The 15,962-nt window shown below is 42.6% G+C and overlaps 1 protein-coding gene across 12 annotated transcripts in view; it reads right to left on the reverse strand.

The window, feature by feature from the left end:
* Window positions 1-11,499: 11,499 nt before the first annotated feature.
* Window positions 11,500-15,962, reverse strand: part of LOC115102455 (basement membrane-specific heparan sulfate proteoglycan core protein-like) — a 173,367-nt gene continuing 168,904 nt past the window's right edge. For all 12 annotated transcript variants that reach the window (XM_065005470.1, XM_065005480.1, XM_065005479.1 and 9 more), the window contains one exon: window positions 11,500-15,852. In XM_065005470.1, coding sequence (XP_064861542.1) covers window positions 15,680-15,852 — 173 coding nt within the window. In that variant the 3' untranslated portion in view covers window positions 11,500-15,679. The remainder of the gene's footprint in view (window positions 15,853-15,962) is intronic.

Consider the following 15,962-nt stretch of genomic DNA (forward strand, 5'->3'; position numbering starts at 1 on the left):
GCACAATAAACTGTCTTTCGTTTGTCTGGCTACTGTACTGTACAACTTTACATTATGAGAATATCATAATTTCACTGATGGATTTAGTTATAACACAAGTGTAGTTGGTAATCTATTTTCTAAATGAACATTAACATATGTGACGCACTCTATCATAATCAGTCGGAAGTCGCTATGGCTAATTTCCATATGGTGGTTGTCAACATTTTGATTTTTCGCGGTTTGGTTTCATCTGGTTTTAACAAAACAATGTATTTGCTTTCATAATCTGTATGTTTCAACGTATAATTCAGAGTATAAATATGTATTTTTTATCTTATAAAGGTAGAATGAAACATAGCAACGGAACACTTTTCCCATCGGTTCGGCGGACGCTAGCTTGTGACACACCAGTTTGACCTCGCATTGGTACTGTAGGCCTACTTATGTTGTTATTTTTCTGAGTAAATTCAGGTAGCATTCATCGTCCTGCGTGTGTGTAAACCGTGGCAGACAGCATTTTAAATAAGGAGATGTGCATAAAGATAAACATCCTATGTGTTTATGGATCCTTTCCCCTTAATGTGTCTTTTCAAAGACAGACATCTCTAGTTCAGTAAAATAAGGAGTCTATTGCTTCACTACTTTAGTCTTCACTTCTTGTTACTAGGTAAATAACCAACAGCCATTGATAACCACAAGGTGAATACGATGAGGAAACAGTCCATGTCAGCAGGGCCCATCTTTTAATGAAAAAGCATTTATTTAAATCTCTAGTTGAGTAAAATAATTTATGTTCTGATTAGAATATAATCCAGAAAATTGCAGTAAACACCGCCACACCCAGGCATGTTCTATTCTCAGTCTCCAATATAATCGCATAGTTTTACATCTCCGTGTAAAAAGGCGTCCCATGGTCTACTTCGTCAACGAGCTCAATGTATTCCAAACACTTGTGGTAAGAAGATGATCCCAATAATTGAGGTATCCTAGTAAAACGATGCATCCCTCTGGTATAATCTATTGCGAACTCAAATATATTTTACTTATAAAGTCAAAGACGAAATTAATTGCAAACCACTAGTCTCAAATATATTAGCATAACTAGGCTACACAGGACCCATTTAAAATGAGGAACAGTCTCATTTTACAAAAGTGCTCAAATCCAACATGCCTTAGCTCTGCCGATTGGGGCGTGGTTTACGGAGCGCTCTCTGAAATATGCGTTCGTATCGGCATATTCCACTGGATTGAGTTATCTCACCATAGCGGAACTATTGTATCTGCGCTAACAAAACCTACACCGAAATCGCTATTTGTTTTGAATCAAGTTGCAATGGCCTATTTAATGGGATGATTTTCCTTTGTGCCCAATCAAAAATACTGTAGCATAACATGGGCGGTAAAACATTTTTGTTTTTTAACCTCCGGCTACACTCTCTCGCTCTTCAGATCTGTTAAAACCCCATCATATATTAGTCAGTCACACATTGTCCCTACTTTACTGCCTACACACACTTTCGATAGCTTTCTACTGCATCAATGGATTCCCACGAGAGATATATAGTAACGCTGTGCTAGGAGCTGGTCTTCTTCGGTGGTGTTTATTGGCTGTTGGTATCCAATGTTATGGTGCATTACCGCCACCTACTGTACTGGAGTGTGGGCCAGAGACAGGGAGAAACTAAATCTACCTGCCAGCCCCGTTGCTCTTAAATAATAATATTTGAGACTATATCTAATGACGTTCTAGTCAAAATATTTTTCTGTATCCCCTTCTCCCTCATACTAGAGCTCAGCCTCTCTCTTTCCCTCTGATACTGCCCACACTGTAGCGATACATGATCCACGATCAATAATCACACTTCCCTGTTGGATGCTTTCCTATCACATAAGGTCTACACTGCACATGAATCAGAGCAAATAACTACTCTGTCTGGCTTGACTTCCTCCACCCACTGCAAGGCCCACAGTATGGCAATCAGCTCCGCCGTATATACAGCCAGATGATCTGTAATACATTTCCTGACTTTCACCCCACATTCCTGTACTACAAATGCTGACCCAGTATGTACTGTCCTTTGATCTTTTGAACCATCTGTGTAAATGGCCACAACATCCTGATGCACAGTATCCAGATGTTTATTAAACAAATCAGATGGATCAACACACTCCCTATCTTTCTGTAATCTCTCCAACACTTCTAGATCAACTACTGGAGGCGAGAGTAGTCATGCTGGATTTACAGGAATAGCTACCGTTCGACTAAACTCCCTTCCATACAGTCCCATCTCCTTTGCCTAGGTATTACCCACCCACCCACAAAAGCTTGTGTTCTGTCTTCGCTCATGTTCCTAGCATGCCTGTAAAATCCCTTTCGAAGGATGAGACACCCCATGTCCCTGTGGGTTGACACAATAATTCATTGCCAGCTGCTGTCTCCTAATCTGCAATGGCATATCCCCCCCATCTCCACCTGTAGTGCAGCCACTGGGGACGTCTGAAACGCCCTACTACATATTCTGAGTCCTTGCCTCTGTATGACATCTAGACTTTCCAATAAGGTCCAAACTGCCGAATCAAAGGCTTTACTGCTATAGTCTATTACAGATCAGATTAATACAACATACATGGTCCTCGATGAGGAACGGCCAGCCCCCCACTCCTTCCCCGTCAGCCCGGATCAATGCAACATACATGGTCCTCGATGAGGAACGGCCAGCACCCCACTCCTTCCCCGTCAGCCCGGATCAATGCAACATACATGGTCCTCGATGAGGAACGGCCAGCCCCCCACTCTTTCCCCGTCAGACCGGATCAATGCAACATACATGGTCCTCGATGAGGAACGGCCAGCCCCCCACTCCTTCCCCGTCAGACCGGATCAATGCAACATACATGGTCCTCGATGAGGAACGGCCCCCACTCCTTCCCATCCCCCACTCCTTCCCCGATCAGCCCGGATCAATGCAACATACATGGACCGGATCTCGATGAGGAACGCCAGCCCCCCACTCCTTCCCGTCAGCCCGGATCAATGCAACATACATGGTCCTCGATGAGGAACGCCAGCCCCCACTCCTTCCCGTCAGACCGGATCAATGCAACATACATGGTCCTCGATGAGGAACGGCCAGCCCTCCCACTCCTTCCCGTCGATCAGACCGGATCAATGCAACATACATGGTCCTCGATGAGGAAAGGCCAGCCCCCACTCCTTCCCGTCAGACCGGATCAATGCAACATACATGGTCCTCGATGAGGAACGGCCAGCCCCCACTCCTTCCCCGTCAGACCGGATCAATGCAACATACATGGTCCTCGATGAGGAACGGCCAGCCCCCACTCCTTCCCGCAACATACAGACCGGATCAATGCAACATACATAGTCCTCGATGAGGAACGGCCAGCCCCCACTCCTTCCCAGTCAGCCCGGATCAATGCAACATACATGGTCCTCGATGAGGAACGTCAGACCGGATCCAGCCCCCACTCCAGCCCCCTTCTTCCCAGTCAGACCGGATCAATGCAACATACATGGTCCTCGATGAGGAACGTCCAGCCCCCACTCCTTCCCCGTCAGCCCGGATCAATGCAACATACATGGTCCTCGATGAGGAACGCCCAGCCCCCCCCCACTCCTTCCCCCGTCAGACAGCGCATCACATTTAGCACCTTCTTACACTTTCCCACCACTCTCTCAATGTGTTCTGCCTAGGTCAGTCTAGTGTCAAAGTATACCCCAAGGAACCTGAAGGCACCCACCCTCTCCAAGTTTCTCCCATATAACCTCAAGCATACCTCATCTCCCACCTACCTCCTGGAAAAGAACACAGAGTTTTCTCTACAGAGAACCTGAATACCCACATTAATGCTCACCGCTCTACCTCGTCAATTGCTTCGTGTACCATCCTGATGTATGGCACATTTCTTCCCCTCTCCCATAAGGGCCCATCATCAGCAAATAATAGCCAGCTGTACCTGAGAGTAAACATCACTGATCATGATTGAGAACAACAGAGGACTAATCACGCTCCCCTGTGGTGTATCGTTATCCACCAGGTAGCTGCCTGATAGAGACTTCCCCACCCTCACCTGGATAGACCTTCCAAACAGGAAATCCTTTATCCAGTTGTACATTCTTCCTCCCATTTGTACATTCTTCCTTCCTTCCATATTATCAAGCTTGATTAACAACCCCTCCTTCCACATCATATCATGCGCCTTCTCCACATCAAGAAAGACAGCTACAACAGTCTCCTTGTTCACCTGAGCCTTCCTGACCTCTGCTTCTAAGCAGAGCACTGGGTCCATAGTTCCCCTACCCTTCCTGAACCCACTCTGATGTGGCTATACTATCCCCCTGCTCTCCAGGAAGTAAGTTAGACTCTCCATAATCATACGTTTCATAATCTTACATACATGTGATAAAGCTATTGGCCGATAGCTTGTTGGCCTCATTGGGTCCTTCCCTGGCTTCCCGGATTGGTACCACTACTGCCTCCTTCCAACTGCCTGGTAGTTTCTCCTCCTTCCACCCTCTGTTGTACAACACCAATACCTTATCCAGTGCCTCATCACTAAGATGGGCCAACATAACATAGCACACCTCATCTTTCCCAGGTGAAGTTAACCCAGCCTTACCTTGCCCTTTCACCTCTGCCATGGAAAATGGTGCATTCAACGCATTATTTATATCCTCCCTCCCATCCAACACTCCAGGATGCTCCTCTCTCATTCTCTCTCTCTTCCTCTGCCCTCCTCTGACAAATTTGCCAAGCTATGTACTTGGACAACTGCTTTGGCCATTATCTCTGCCTTCTCATCTGTTACTGCCACATCCTTCCCACTCGTCAACACTGGATAATCCCACTCCCTTCTGACCCCACTCATCCTCTTAATCATCCCCCACACTTCTCCCACTGGTGTCGCCCTTCCAATGGTGTCACAGAACTGACGCCAACATGACCTCTTTGTCTGACGGATATTTCTCCTCACCAGGGCCTGGGCCTGCTTATACTGAATTAGATGTTGGAAGTTATGTGTTCCTTTCAGTACTCTAAATGCCCTGTTCCTACTCCTCACCATTTCCCCACACTCCTCCGTCCACCATGGGACTACTTAGCTCCCCCTCCATGAACTCTTAGGTATTGTCGGGTTCACCTAGGGGTCATGAAAAGGGTTATACCAAAATGTTTGATGTATTAGAATAATTGATTATGCTTATGTTTTATTAATAGAAGGGGAGGGGTTAGACATGTGTGACTGAGACAGAGCTCTGCAGGGGAGTGTGGGAGATAAGAGACTAGTCAGACATTCCACAATAAATCAACTTAGGGGAGGGGATATTTATTGCCTAGCTTTTACATAACACTGAAACTCTATGTTTGTATAGCTATGGGATGCAGGGTTTTGCTCTCAGGAGTAAAAAGGTAATGACGTAGTCAGTGACCTCACTAAGGTGGGACTTCGGTTTAATAAAACAACTTGAGACCTTTTGTTTGATCCAGAACTTACTCGGAAACATGCGTGCCATGTTCCTGTTTGTCAACTTCTGTCTGCAATTGCATTAAAAAAGGTTTTTGAAGGATTTCATTAAATATATTGTCATAATGCTAATTTCACCAATGAGCCAATGATTATTGACAAGGACGAAATAAACAAACCCTAACAGTATAGCCTCAGTAGCTTCCCCCACTAACGCTGTTCTCACCCAGTTATTCATACTATCCACATCCCCTCTCATATCCACCCGAGCCATCACCTGCTCACTCAGCTTCTGAAATGGATCCCACTTTGCCCTTCCAAAAACACACCTTCCTACTCCATCCACTGACACCTCCTCCTCCCTCCGGCCTACTGTGCATACTATAGGGTAATGATCACTCCTTACTATCGACTCCTCCCATACCTCCCACTCACAGATTCCTGCCATCGCACTAGGTACCAGAGTGAGGTCCAAGACAGACTCTTTCCCTGTGGCTACATCAATCCTGGTCCCTCGGCCATCATTCAGGCACACCAGATCTTTCATTTGTAGTTCACTACCACTATCACCCCTCCTCTCAACCACACCTCCACTACCACATCTCCACCACCACATAATCCTGTTCAACACCTTTGCCTGGCATCATGTAGGGACGTCCTTGCTTTAGGAAGGTGGCACATCCCCCCCCTACATCTCTGTCCCTGCGAACCACTACATATCCCTATATGATAAACTCCACAGTTGGTTTGAGCCATGTTTCCTGTGCTCAAATCACATCAGGCTAAGCTGGCATATCTACAATGAACTGCTTGAACTCCTGCCCATTAACCAACAGGCTTCAAGCATTCTAGTGTCGTCCTACCGCCATAACTAAGATCCAGTAATACATGACTCCACCCTCGACTGATTGAGGTCATCTCGAACCTCTTCCCATGTCAACCCTGTCACACTCAGATGTCTCCCAGCAGCTTTTACTATTAGCAGAATCCTCCCTGTTTTAGACTCTACTTCAGCTGTGCTATTGATAGCTCTTGCTATGAACGTCAACAGCTTTCTCTTACCTATGCATACCATATCGCCGCCCACCTGCCCCGTAATCACCCTCTCTCCCTTGAACCTGTATCTCTCTGGACCTGGACCACCCTCACTGCCTCAGCATGACACTCTTCTCTCCACTCTCACTTGTTGCACCTCCACTGCCTGCTTCATAGCCTCACCCCCACTATACTACTTTTTGACACCTGCAAGCATGGCGCTTGCAATGTCAGGGTTGTGGGTTTGCTAACATTATTGATGGCCATTTCATGCATTTCTGTAACCAATCTCTTACCATCACACACAAGTCCCAAAGTTACTAGCTAGGTTGCATGGGCTACACGTCCCCCACTTCCCTCTCACATGCCACACATTCACTCATACTCGGCTTTAATTTGCTAGTCAGCCTACTTGAGCCTCATCATTTACTTTTGACAGACGCTCTTGTCCAGAGCGACATACAGTAGTGAGTGCAGACATTTTTCTTTAGAGTAATACAACTTGTTGTTTTCTCTTATTATTGGGGATGTAACAGTATTAAACAGTTTGCGGTATCTTTTTATTCTTTATTTAACTAGGCAAGTCAGTTAAGAACAAATTCTTATTTACAATGACAGCCTACCGGGGAACAGTGGTTTAACTGCCTTGTTCAGGGGCAGAACAACATATTTGTAGCTCGTCAGCTCTGGGATTCGATCTAGCAACTTTTCGGTTCCTGGCTTAACACTCTAACCACTAGGCTACCTGCCGCCCCCAAATATTTAACCACTACAGAGATCGGTATCCCCCAGTGGGACAGTTGAGCGAACGTAGGCAAATATGATTAGCATGAGGTTTTAACTAACAAAAACATTAGACATATTTGATACAGGCAGAAAGCTTACATTTATGCTAATCTAACTGCACTGTCCAATTTACATTCGCTATTACAGTGAAAGAATACCATGCTATTGTTTGAGGAGAGTGCACATTTATGATATGCAATGGCTCATCATTTTGCACATACAGAGTGGCCAAAATGTTAATTGTGCCTGGGCTGCAATAACACATTATGGCCTTTATCTTGCATTCCAAAGATGTTGGTACAAAAAAAACAAATGCATGTTTTTTTCTTTGTATTATCTTTTACCAGATCTAATGTGTTATATTCTCCTACATTAATTTCACATTTCCACAAACTTCAAAGTGTTTCCTTTCAAATGATACTAAGAATATGCATATCCTTGCTTCAGGTCCTGAGCTACAGGCAGTTAGATTAGGGTACGTCATTTTAGGCCAAAATTGAAAAAAAGGGTTGGATCCATAAGAGGTTGTATCATGAATAGAAATACAAGAGCTGGGAATACATTGTGCCTTTCAGCACATATTAAGGGCTTTTTAAATCATGTATTTTCTTGTTTCAGAATTTCTACAGATAAGCTGACTGCAGTGATAAAATAAAGGCCACAACCATGGTATGTGAGAGGACAACATGGGATGTGCACACATTTGTGTGCATGTGTATGCAGTGGTGTAAAGTACTTAAGTAAAAAATACTTTAAAGTACTATTTAGGTATTTTTTTAGGGTATCTATACTTGACGTGACAATTTTTAATTCACTACATTCCTAATGAAAATAATGTGCTTTTTACGGCCATACATTTTCCCTGACACCCAAAAGTACTAGCTACATTTTGAATGCTTAGCAGGACAGGAAGATGGTCCAATTCATGCACTTATCAAGAGAACATCCCTGGTCATCCTTACTGCCTCTGATCTGGCAGACTCACTAAAAACAAATGTTTTGCTTGTAAAGGATGTTTGAGTGTTGAAGTGTGCCCCTGGCTACCCGTAAATTTTAAAAACAAGAAAATCGTGCTGTCTGGTTTGCTTAATATAAGGAATTTTAAATGATTTATACTTTTACTTTTGATACTTAAGTATATTTTAGTGATTACATTTACTTTTGATACTTAAGTACATTTAAAACCAAATAATTGTAGACTTTTACTTGTCTTATTTTACTGGATGACTTTCACTTTTAAGGTATCTTTATTTTTTAGTCAAGTATGACAATTGGGTACTTTTTCCACCACTGTATGTATGTGCACATGTATGCATGTACACATATGCCAAAAACAAGTGCACACCACATGTAGTCCTTGCATATATCATGGCTTGAACATGTGCAGTGTGAGAGTGTTTCTGTCATATGTACACAGTGTACAAAACATTAAGAACACCTTCCTTTGCATTCCTCAATTGTCTCAAGGCTTCTTTAACCTGTCTTTCCCTTCATCTACACTGATTGAAGTGGATGTATTAACAAGTGACATCAATAAGGGATCATAGCTTCCACCTGGATTCACCTAGTCAGTCTATACCATGGAAAGAGCCGTTCTTAATGTTTTGTACACTCAGTGTATATTTCCACACTATGAGGTTGGAATACGTTCTTGTAGGTTCATGCTCTACAACATCCGCAGAGTACGACCCTGCCTCACACAGGAAGCAGCGCAGGTCCTAATCCAGGCACTTGTCATCTCCCGTCTGGATTACTGCAACTCGCTGTTGGCTGGGCTCCCTGCCTGTGCCATTAAACCCCTACAACTCATCCAGAACGCCGCAGCCCGTCTGGTGTTCAACCTTCCCAAGTTCTCTCACGTCACCCCGCTCCTCCGCTCTCTCCACTGGCTTCCAGTTGATGCTCGCATCCGCTACAAGACCATGGTGCTTGCCTACGGAGCTGTGAGGGGAACGGCACCTCAGTACCTCCAGGCTCTGATCAGGCCCTACACCCAAACAAGGGCACTGCGTTCATCCACCTCTGGCCTGCTCGCCTCCCTACCACTGAGGAAGTACAGTTCCTGCGCAGCCCAGTCAAAACTGTTCGCTGCTCTGGCCCCCCAATGGTGGAACAAACTCCCTCACGACGCCAGGACAGCGGAGTCAATCACCACCTTCCGGAGACACCTGAAACCCCACCTCTTTCAGGAATACCTAGGATAGGATAAAGTAATCCTTCTCACCCCCCTTAAAATATTTAGATGCACTATTGTAAAGTGGCTGTTCCACTGGATGTCTTAAGGTGAACGCACCAATTTGTAAGTCGCTCTGGATAAGAGCGTCTGCTAAATGACTTAAATGTAAATGTAAATGAATACTGTGAACATTATGATAATGCCCCTTTAGTGTAAACGCTGTTTGAAAAGACAGCCTGACATTTTGACCTGTTTTGGTGGGATGGAGTTAGTTAATGGACCAATAAGAGAGTTTGAAACCTCTCTTCCAATAACAGCACATTTTCAGTTTCCCCCTCCCCACCCAGACCAATTCCAGACAGTCCTAGGAAAATATTTGCTTGAGAAAGTGCTCTTTGCTAAGAAGCTAGTTATTTTTGACAATTTTAATTGATCACAATTGGACCTTTAATGCATGTCTGTGGATGTGACTGTATGTGTACAGGTTTGCTACAAAATAGACTCACTTTCTTTTGAATTGTAGCTGCACATTGTGCAACAAGCAGGACATTAAACTGTAAGTGAATATACTCAGGTGTGAATAGAGTGGGTACAGATTAAGACACAATAGTACCAGTAAATATATATATTGGATACTGGCCAATACTGACTATTACACCTGAAATCAGGTCATAGGGATACAACACTCCTCAGTGTAGTTTAGTTTACATGAATGTATTATCGTGTTGGGCTTCGAGTGAAGATTGACGATGTCATAAAATACTAGGTGCAAAAAAATATGGTACCTGCTATTACCGGTAAAGCTTCCTTTCAGTCCTATGAATAAACATTATTGAAAGACACCAGTGACTCGTGTATACTTAAATAAGAGTTTTTGATTGCAGTTAAATTAGATGTATGACTCACAATAAGATTTCCCAGTTACCACACAGATTCCAAGGTTGATGAAAGGTCAAAAGTAAAATAGTCCCAAAGAAACGTTTTTTTGTTTGTTGTCTATATGGCTATATTCCTATTCCTATCAGGCTGCACACCTGTCCGAACTGTTGTTCCTGACGCCATCTTTGCAAACCCACAACCGGCCACTAGGTGTCAAAACAATAAGAGAGTTTCAATTACCATAATGTCAATACAATTTCAATACATTTCGATTAAAATAACAAATCAATCAAATATCTTTAAACACATTTTTGTTCCACACACAAACTGTCTCGAACACTACTATTTGACTTAATTCAAGAACTTCTATTCTGGATGAAATATTTGTACATGTTTGTCTTTGGCTTGTGTTTCATGGGAAACCTATATTTGTTGGGATCATTCCCCATCCACGCTTGCAATGTAACATTCACGTAATGCAGGTGAGCAAAGCAGCAAAGAAATGAAATAAAATAGCATTTTCAAATGCTATCATTGTGACTTATTACAGCATATAAGAATTTAGCGTGCCTTATCTAATCTGATACTCATCATATACATTAAGAGATTATGCCTTTGACGATATCCATGTCAGAAACCTGATTTTGATGTAACTTCCATGGGTAACATCGGACTTTGTCAATAGGCCTGGTAATAGAGAAATCACCCTCACTTGCTCAGGTCTCTCCTGTGTAAAGGGCTGGCCCATACAGATGAAAAGCACATAAAAAAGTCGATTTAATTGTTTATTTATTTTTTATTTAACCAGGCAAGTCAGTTAAGAACAAATTCTTATTTACAATGACGGCCTACTCTGACCAAAACAGGACGACGCTGGGCCAATTGTGCGCCGCCCTATGGAACTCCCAATCACGGCCAGATGTGATACAGCCTGGATCTAAGGGTAACGATCGTATCATTTCCAGAATGTCCTAGGACTGGAGCACACGATAACTATAAGTGAATTATTAAATGGGAAATAAACAACCGCAAATACAGTATGGCTGCAACTGTCTACACAGCGTCAAAATAAGTATATAACAACAATAATATGACTGAGAAAAAAAACAACTACTTAAAAAATAACGACTGGCAAAAGAACACGACTCACAAGAGTATAAATAGCACATGAATGTTGTTTTAATAAAGAAACCCTTGGGAAGGTCAGGAACACGAGCATTATCATCCAATGGACAATAACATTGTGTAGTACACTTCCATTCACTAGAATGTTGTGACTCTTTTTCAACATTTGCCTTTAATCTAAGAAACAGACAATATTAACCATTTCAAAAAAAGTTCAATAATATCTTCATCAATAATGAAAGCGCCCATATTTACTTCATAAATAATCAGTACATCATTCATACCCAGGTATATCTTATGATTAAGACCACACATATAGGGCTTTCAATGTATTCATGATTTGTGTGACAGTTTCTCATCTGTGTTTATGCTGTGTTTTGGCCACAACTCCGCAATTAACACACTAACATGTCCCAATGAGTAATGGTAACACAATCAAAGAGTGTAACATACAGTAGTTTAGACTAATCTTCAATTTTGTAATCTAATCGGATAGCCCAATGCAGAGCCATACTGTATATGCAGTTGAAGTCAGAAGTTTACATACACCTTAGCCAAAATCATTTAAACTCAGTTTTTCACAATTCCTGACATTTAATTCTAGTAGAAATTCCCTGTCTTAGGTCAGTTAGGACCACCACTTTATTTTAAGAATGTGAAATGTCAGAATAATAGTAGAGAGAATGATTAATTTCAGCTTTTATTTCTTTCATCACATTCCCAGTGGGTCAGAAAGTTTACATACACTCAATTAGTATTTGGTCTTTAAATTGTTTAACCTGGGTCAAATGTTTCGGGTAGCCTTCCACAATAGGTTGGGTGAATTTTGGTCCATTCCTCCTGACAGAGCTGGTGTAACAGAGTCAGGTTTGAAGGCCTCCTTGCTCGTACACACTTTTTCAGTTCTGCCTGCCCACAAATGTTCTATAGGATTGAGGTCAGGGCTTTGTGATGGCCACTCCAATACCTTGACTTTGTTATCCTTAAGCCATTTTGCCACAACTTTGGAAGTATGCTTGGGGTCATTGTCCATTTGGAAGACTCATTTGCGACCAAGCTTTAACTTTAACTGATGTCTTGAGATATTGCTTCAATATAGCCACATACTTTTCCATCCTCATGATGCCATCTATTTTGTGAAGTGCACCATTCCCTCCTGCAGCAAATCAACCCCACAATATGATGCTGCCACCCCCGTGCTTCAAGGTTGGGATGTTGTTCTTCGGCTTACAAGCCTCCCCATTTTTCCTCCAAACATACCGAATGTCATTATGGCCAAACAGTTCTATTTTTGTTTCATCAGACCAGAGGACATTTCTCCAAAAAGTATGATCTTAGTCTGGCATTTTTATGGCGGTTTTGGAGCAGTGGCTTCTTCCTTGCTGAGCGGCCTTTCAGGTTATGTCGATATAGGGCTTGTTTACTGTGGATATAGATACTTTTGTACCCGCTTCCTCCAGAATCTTCACAAGGTTGATTTGCACTTTTCACACCAAAGTACGTTCATCTCTAGGAGACCAAACGCGTCTCCTTTCTGAGCGGCATGACAGCTGCGTGGTCCCATAGTGTTTATACTTGCGTACTATTGTTTGTACTGATGAATGTGGTACCTTCAGGCATTTGGAAATTGCTCCCAAGGATGAACCAGACTTGTGGAGGTCTACAATTGTTTTTCTGAGGTCTTGGCTGATTTATTTTGATTTTCCCATGATGTCAAGCAAAGAGGCACCGTGTTTGAAGGTAGGCCTTGAAATACATCCACACGTACACCTCCAATTGACTCAAATGATGTCAATTAGCCTATCAGAAGCTTCTAAAGCCATTACCTAATTTTCTGGAATCTTCCAAGCTGTTTAAAGGGACAGTCAACTTAGTGTATGTAAACTTCTGACCCACTGGAATTGTGATACAGTGAATTATAAGTGAAATAATCTAAGTGTATGTAAACTTCCGACTTCAACTGTAGATGTAGAAATACACAAAGTACACATCCATTTAGCTCTAGCACAAACCAGTTGACAACCCCTTCTCAGACTGATATTACTGTTGGTTACCACAGTTGTTGCACAGACACTCCACTGAGACTGTATGGACTGAGGGGTCATGGTGGGAACGCCAGGGGGGCAAGACACTCATGGAGGAAAGGTATTAAAACCAAACATGAAGGGAACAGGGGGATGGGGAGGCAATACACAATAACCCAAGAAAATTATGCCAAGCTTTTCTGATTGCTCTACAACAGCAGAATCAAGCCTGAAATGAAGATAAAACATTTTTAAAGAAACAAATATAAATAAAAATGAAGCAACTTTAAGTTAACTGATGGTGCTCATTTTCAGAATATTAATCAACATAATCTTAAGATTCAGTTTGTGAACCTCGTGATGTGAATTTTGATGCCATATTTGTCATGAGGTAAACCAGTGTGGGCGAGCATGCTCATTGGAGCTACATAGGTCACAGCTAGCTAGCACCCCACCAGGGAGGTTGCAACTGCTTTCTCCTAAAGTAATTGACTCTGACTGCTATGTGTCCGTTAGTCCCCCTCCAATATGTCTACCCCAATAAAAAATGATTTTGGCATGAATGTGCTTCCATACAGTGTTAGGCACAACAGCTAACAAAATGATGCAGCTGTTAAATAGTTCAATATCAGACTTGTTAGTTTCTAGAAGACTGTAACCAAGGCTAGTTGCTACTGAACCTGAAACTGACTGAGGAGCATCTTGAGGCAGTTCTGCGGTGACCCTCCTGAGGATTTAGATGGTCGAGACTCACATTCAGTACACACACACACACACACACACACATATACAGTAACAGTACACACTCGCTTTCAGTACACATATACAGTTCATACAAACATCTTATAGGGGTTTAAAGAGAGGGTGGGGGGTTGAGGGGCAACACATACATACTGAACTTATAAGTACACATGTAGCCACTCACACACACTCAGACTAAACTGATATTTTACCTGACTGGCAGATAGTTGCCACATGGCTGACAGCAGAAGTAAAATGACAAAATGTCTTAGAATTCTCAGAACCACTCATCATTTAAAAAAACACAATACAAATCGCCATTCATTCTTTAAAACACCTTGACGTCTTTTGGAGATCTACTCAATCAAATAGGACGTCGGAGGAGACACTTAAACAATGACGATTTCAGCTAATACTAAAACAAACCTCAGATCTCATGCATATCTGGAGAACACCACAACCTCCCCAACCTCAGGAGAGGTGAAAGAAAGTAGGCACGTGTAGCATGTGTTTTACACTGATATTCTTTCAAATGTAGAAATGAAGAAACACATGTACTACATTATTATAAGGGAGACAAATAACCGCTAGTGGGCCGTATTTCCATGTCAAACTTAATAGCACCAAGTAAAAAAAAAAAAAATGTTTTACAGACACAAAAAATGGCAACCATGCTAGGTGTGGGAAGGCAAGTGATTTCAGAAACAGATCAGAAACGATTTGGTAGAATGGAAAAGCACGAGTACTTCTAATAGCGTTCTGCCTGTTTTTAAAATCCTGTCCTCCCCTGAGATGTGTCTTGATGATGCTTTGTGCCATGACCCCTCCCCCAATAGCGTAACACGTCTGTAAGCAAGCTCACCGCTACATTTCCCCTACAGAAGTGAAGAAAGAAGGCTTTAATGTCTGCATGTATTAACACAACTAGGCCCTATAAAAAAAGCCCTGGACACACAATATTAGAACCCAAAATCAACTCTAGGACAAAGAGCAGTTATGGTTAAGTTTGCATGTTTCCCCCACAAATATATAATATATATTTATATGTATAGAAATAAAAATTCAGTGCTGTAAAAACATCTCCAACTCCATAGGATCTGATCCATTGTAGAAGGCCTATGGCATTTGACTCTTTCTCATGACTAAAAGCTACTGCTGGGAGTATGAAAACTGTACTGGATCTCCTGTGTCCTTCATTGAGAATACAGCACTAAGCAAGTGAAGACTTGTTAGTATTTGTTAACTTTTTTTTTGGTTCAATGCACAGAGAGCAAAATATAATTTTGTTGAGTAGCTTTGTTTTTGGTAGCAGCAAAGCACCATGTTTTTTTTTACAAACTGACTGTATGTATGTATGTGGGCAAGTCTCTCTGTGAGTCTGATTGAATCTTGTCTCCATAGTCTCTGGGTGTGTGTGTGTGTGTGTGTGTGGGGGGCCGCTATAGGCCTATGAGGAGCAGCGCCCAACGTTGATGCCATTCTCTGCGGCGGCCTGCAGCTCGATGGGTCTGGCTGGCTGATCTCCCGGCCGGGCGTTCATCAGAGACAGGTTCCTCACACAGCCTGTGAGCCCCGAGGAGAACTTCCCTCCCGTCATCGCAGATATATCTGGGGCTCCCCCTGTAACAAACAGACACATGAGCGCACACACACACACACACACACACACACACACACACACAGTGCATGTCCTTAGAGAAGACATAATATCACCTCTTTTAGTCAGTCAT

This window comes from Oncorhynchus nerka, linkage group LG20 (genome assembly GCF_034236695.1).
Source record: "Oncorhynchus nerka isolate Pitt River linkage group LG20, Oner_Uvic_2.0, whole genome shotgun sequence".
NCBI lineage: Eukaryota > Metazoa > Chordata > Actinopteri > Salmoniformes > Salmonidae > Oncorhynchus > Oncorhynchus nerka.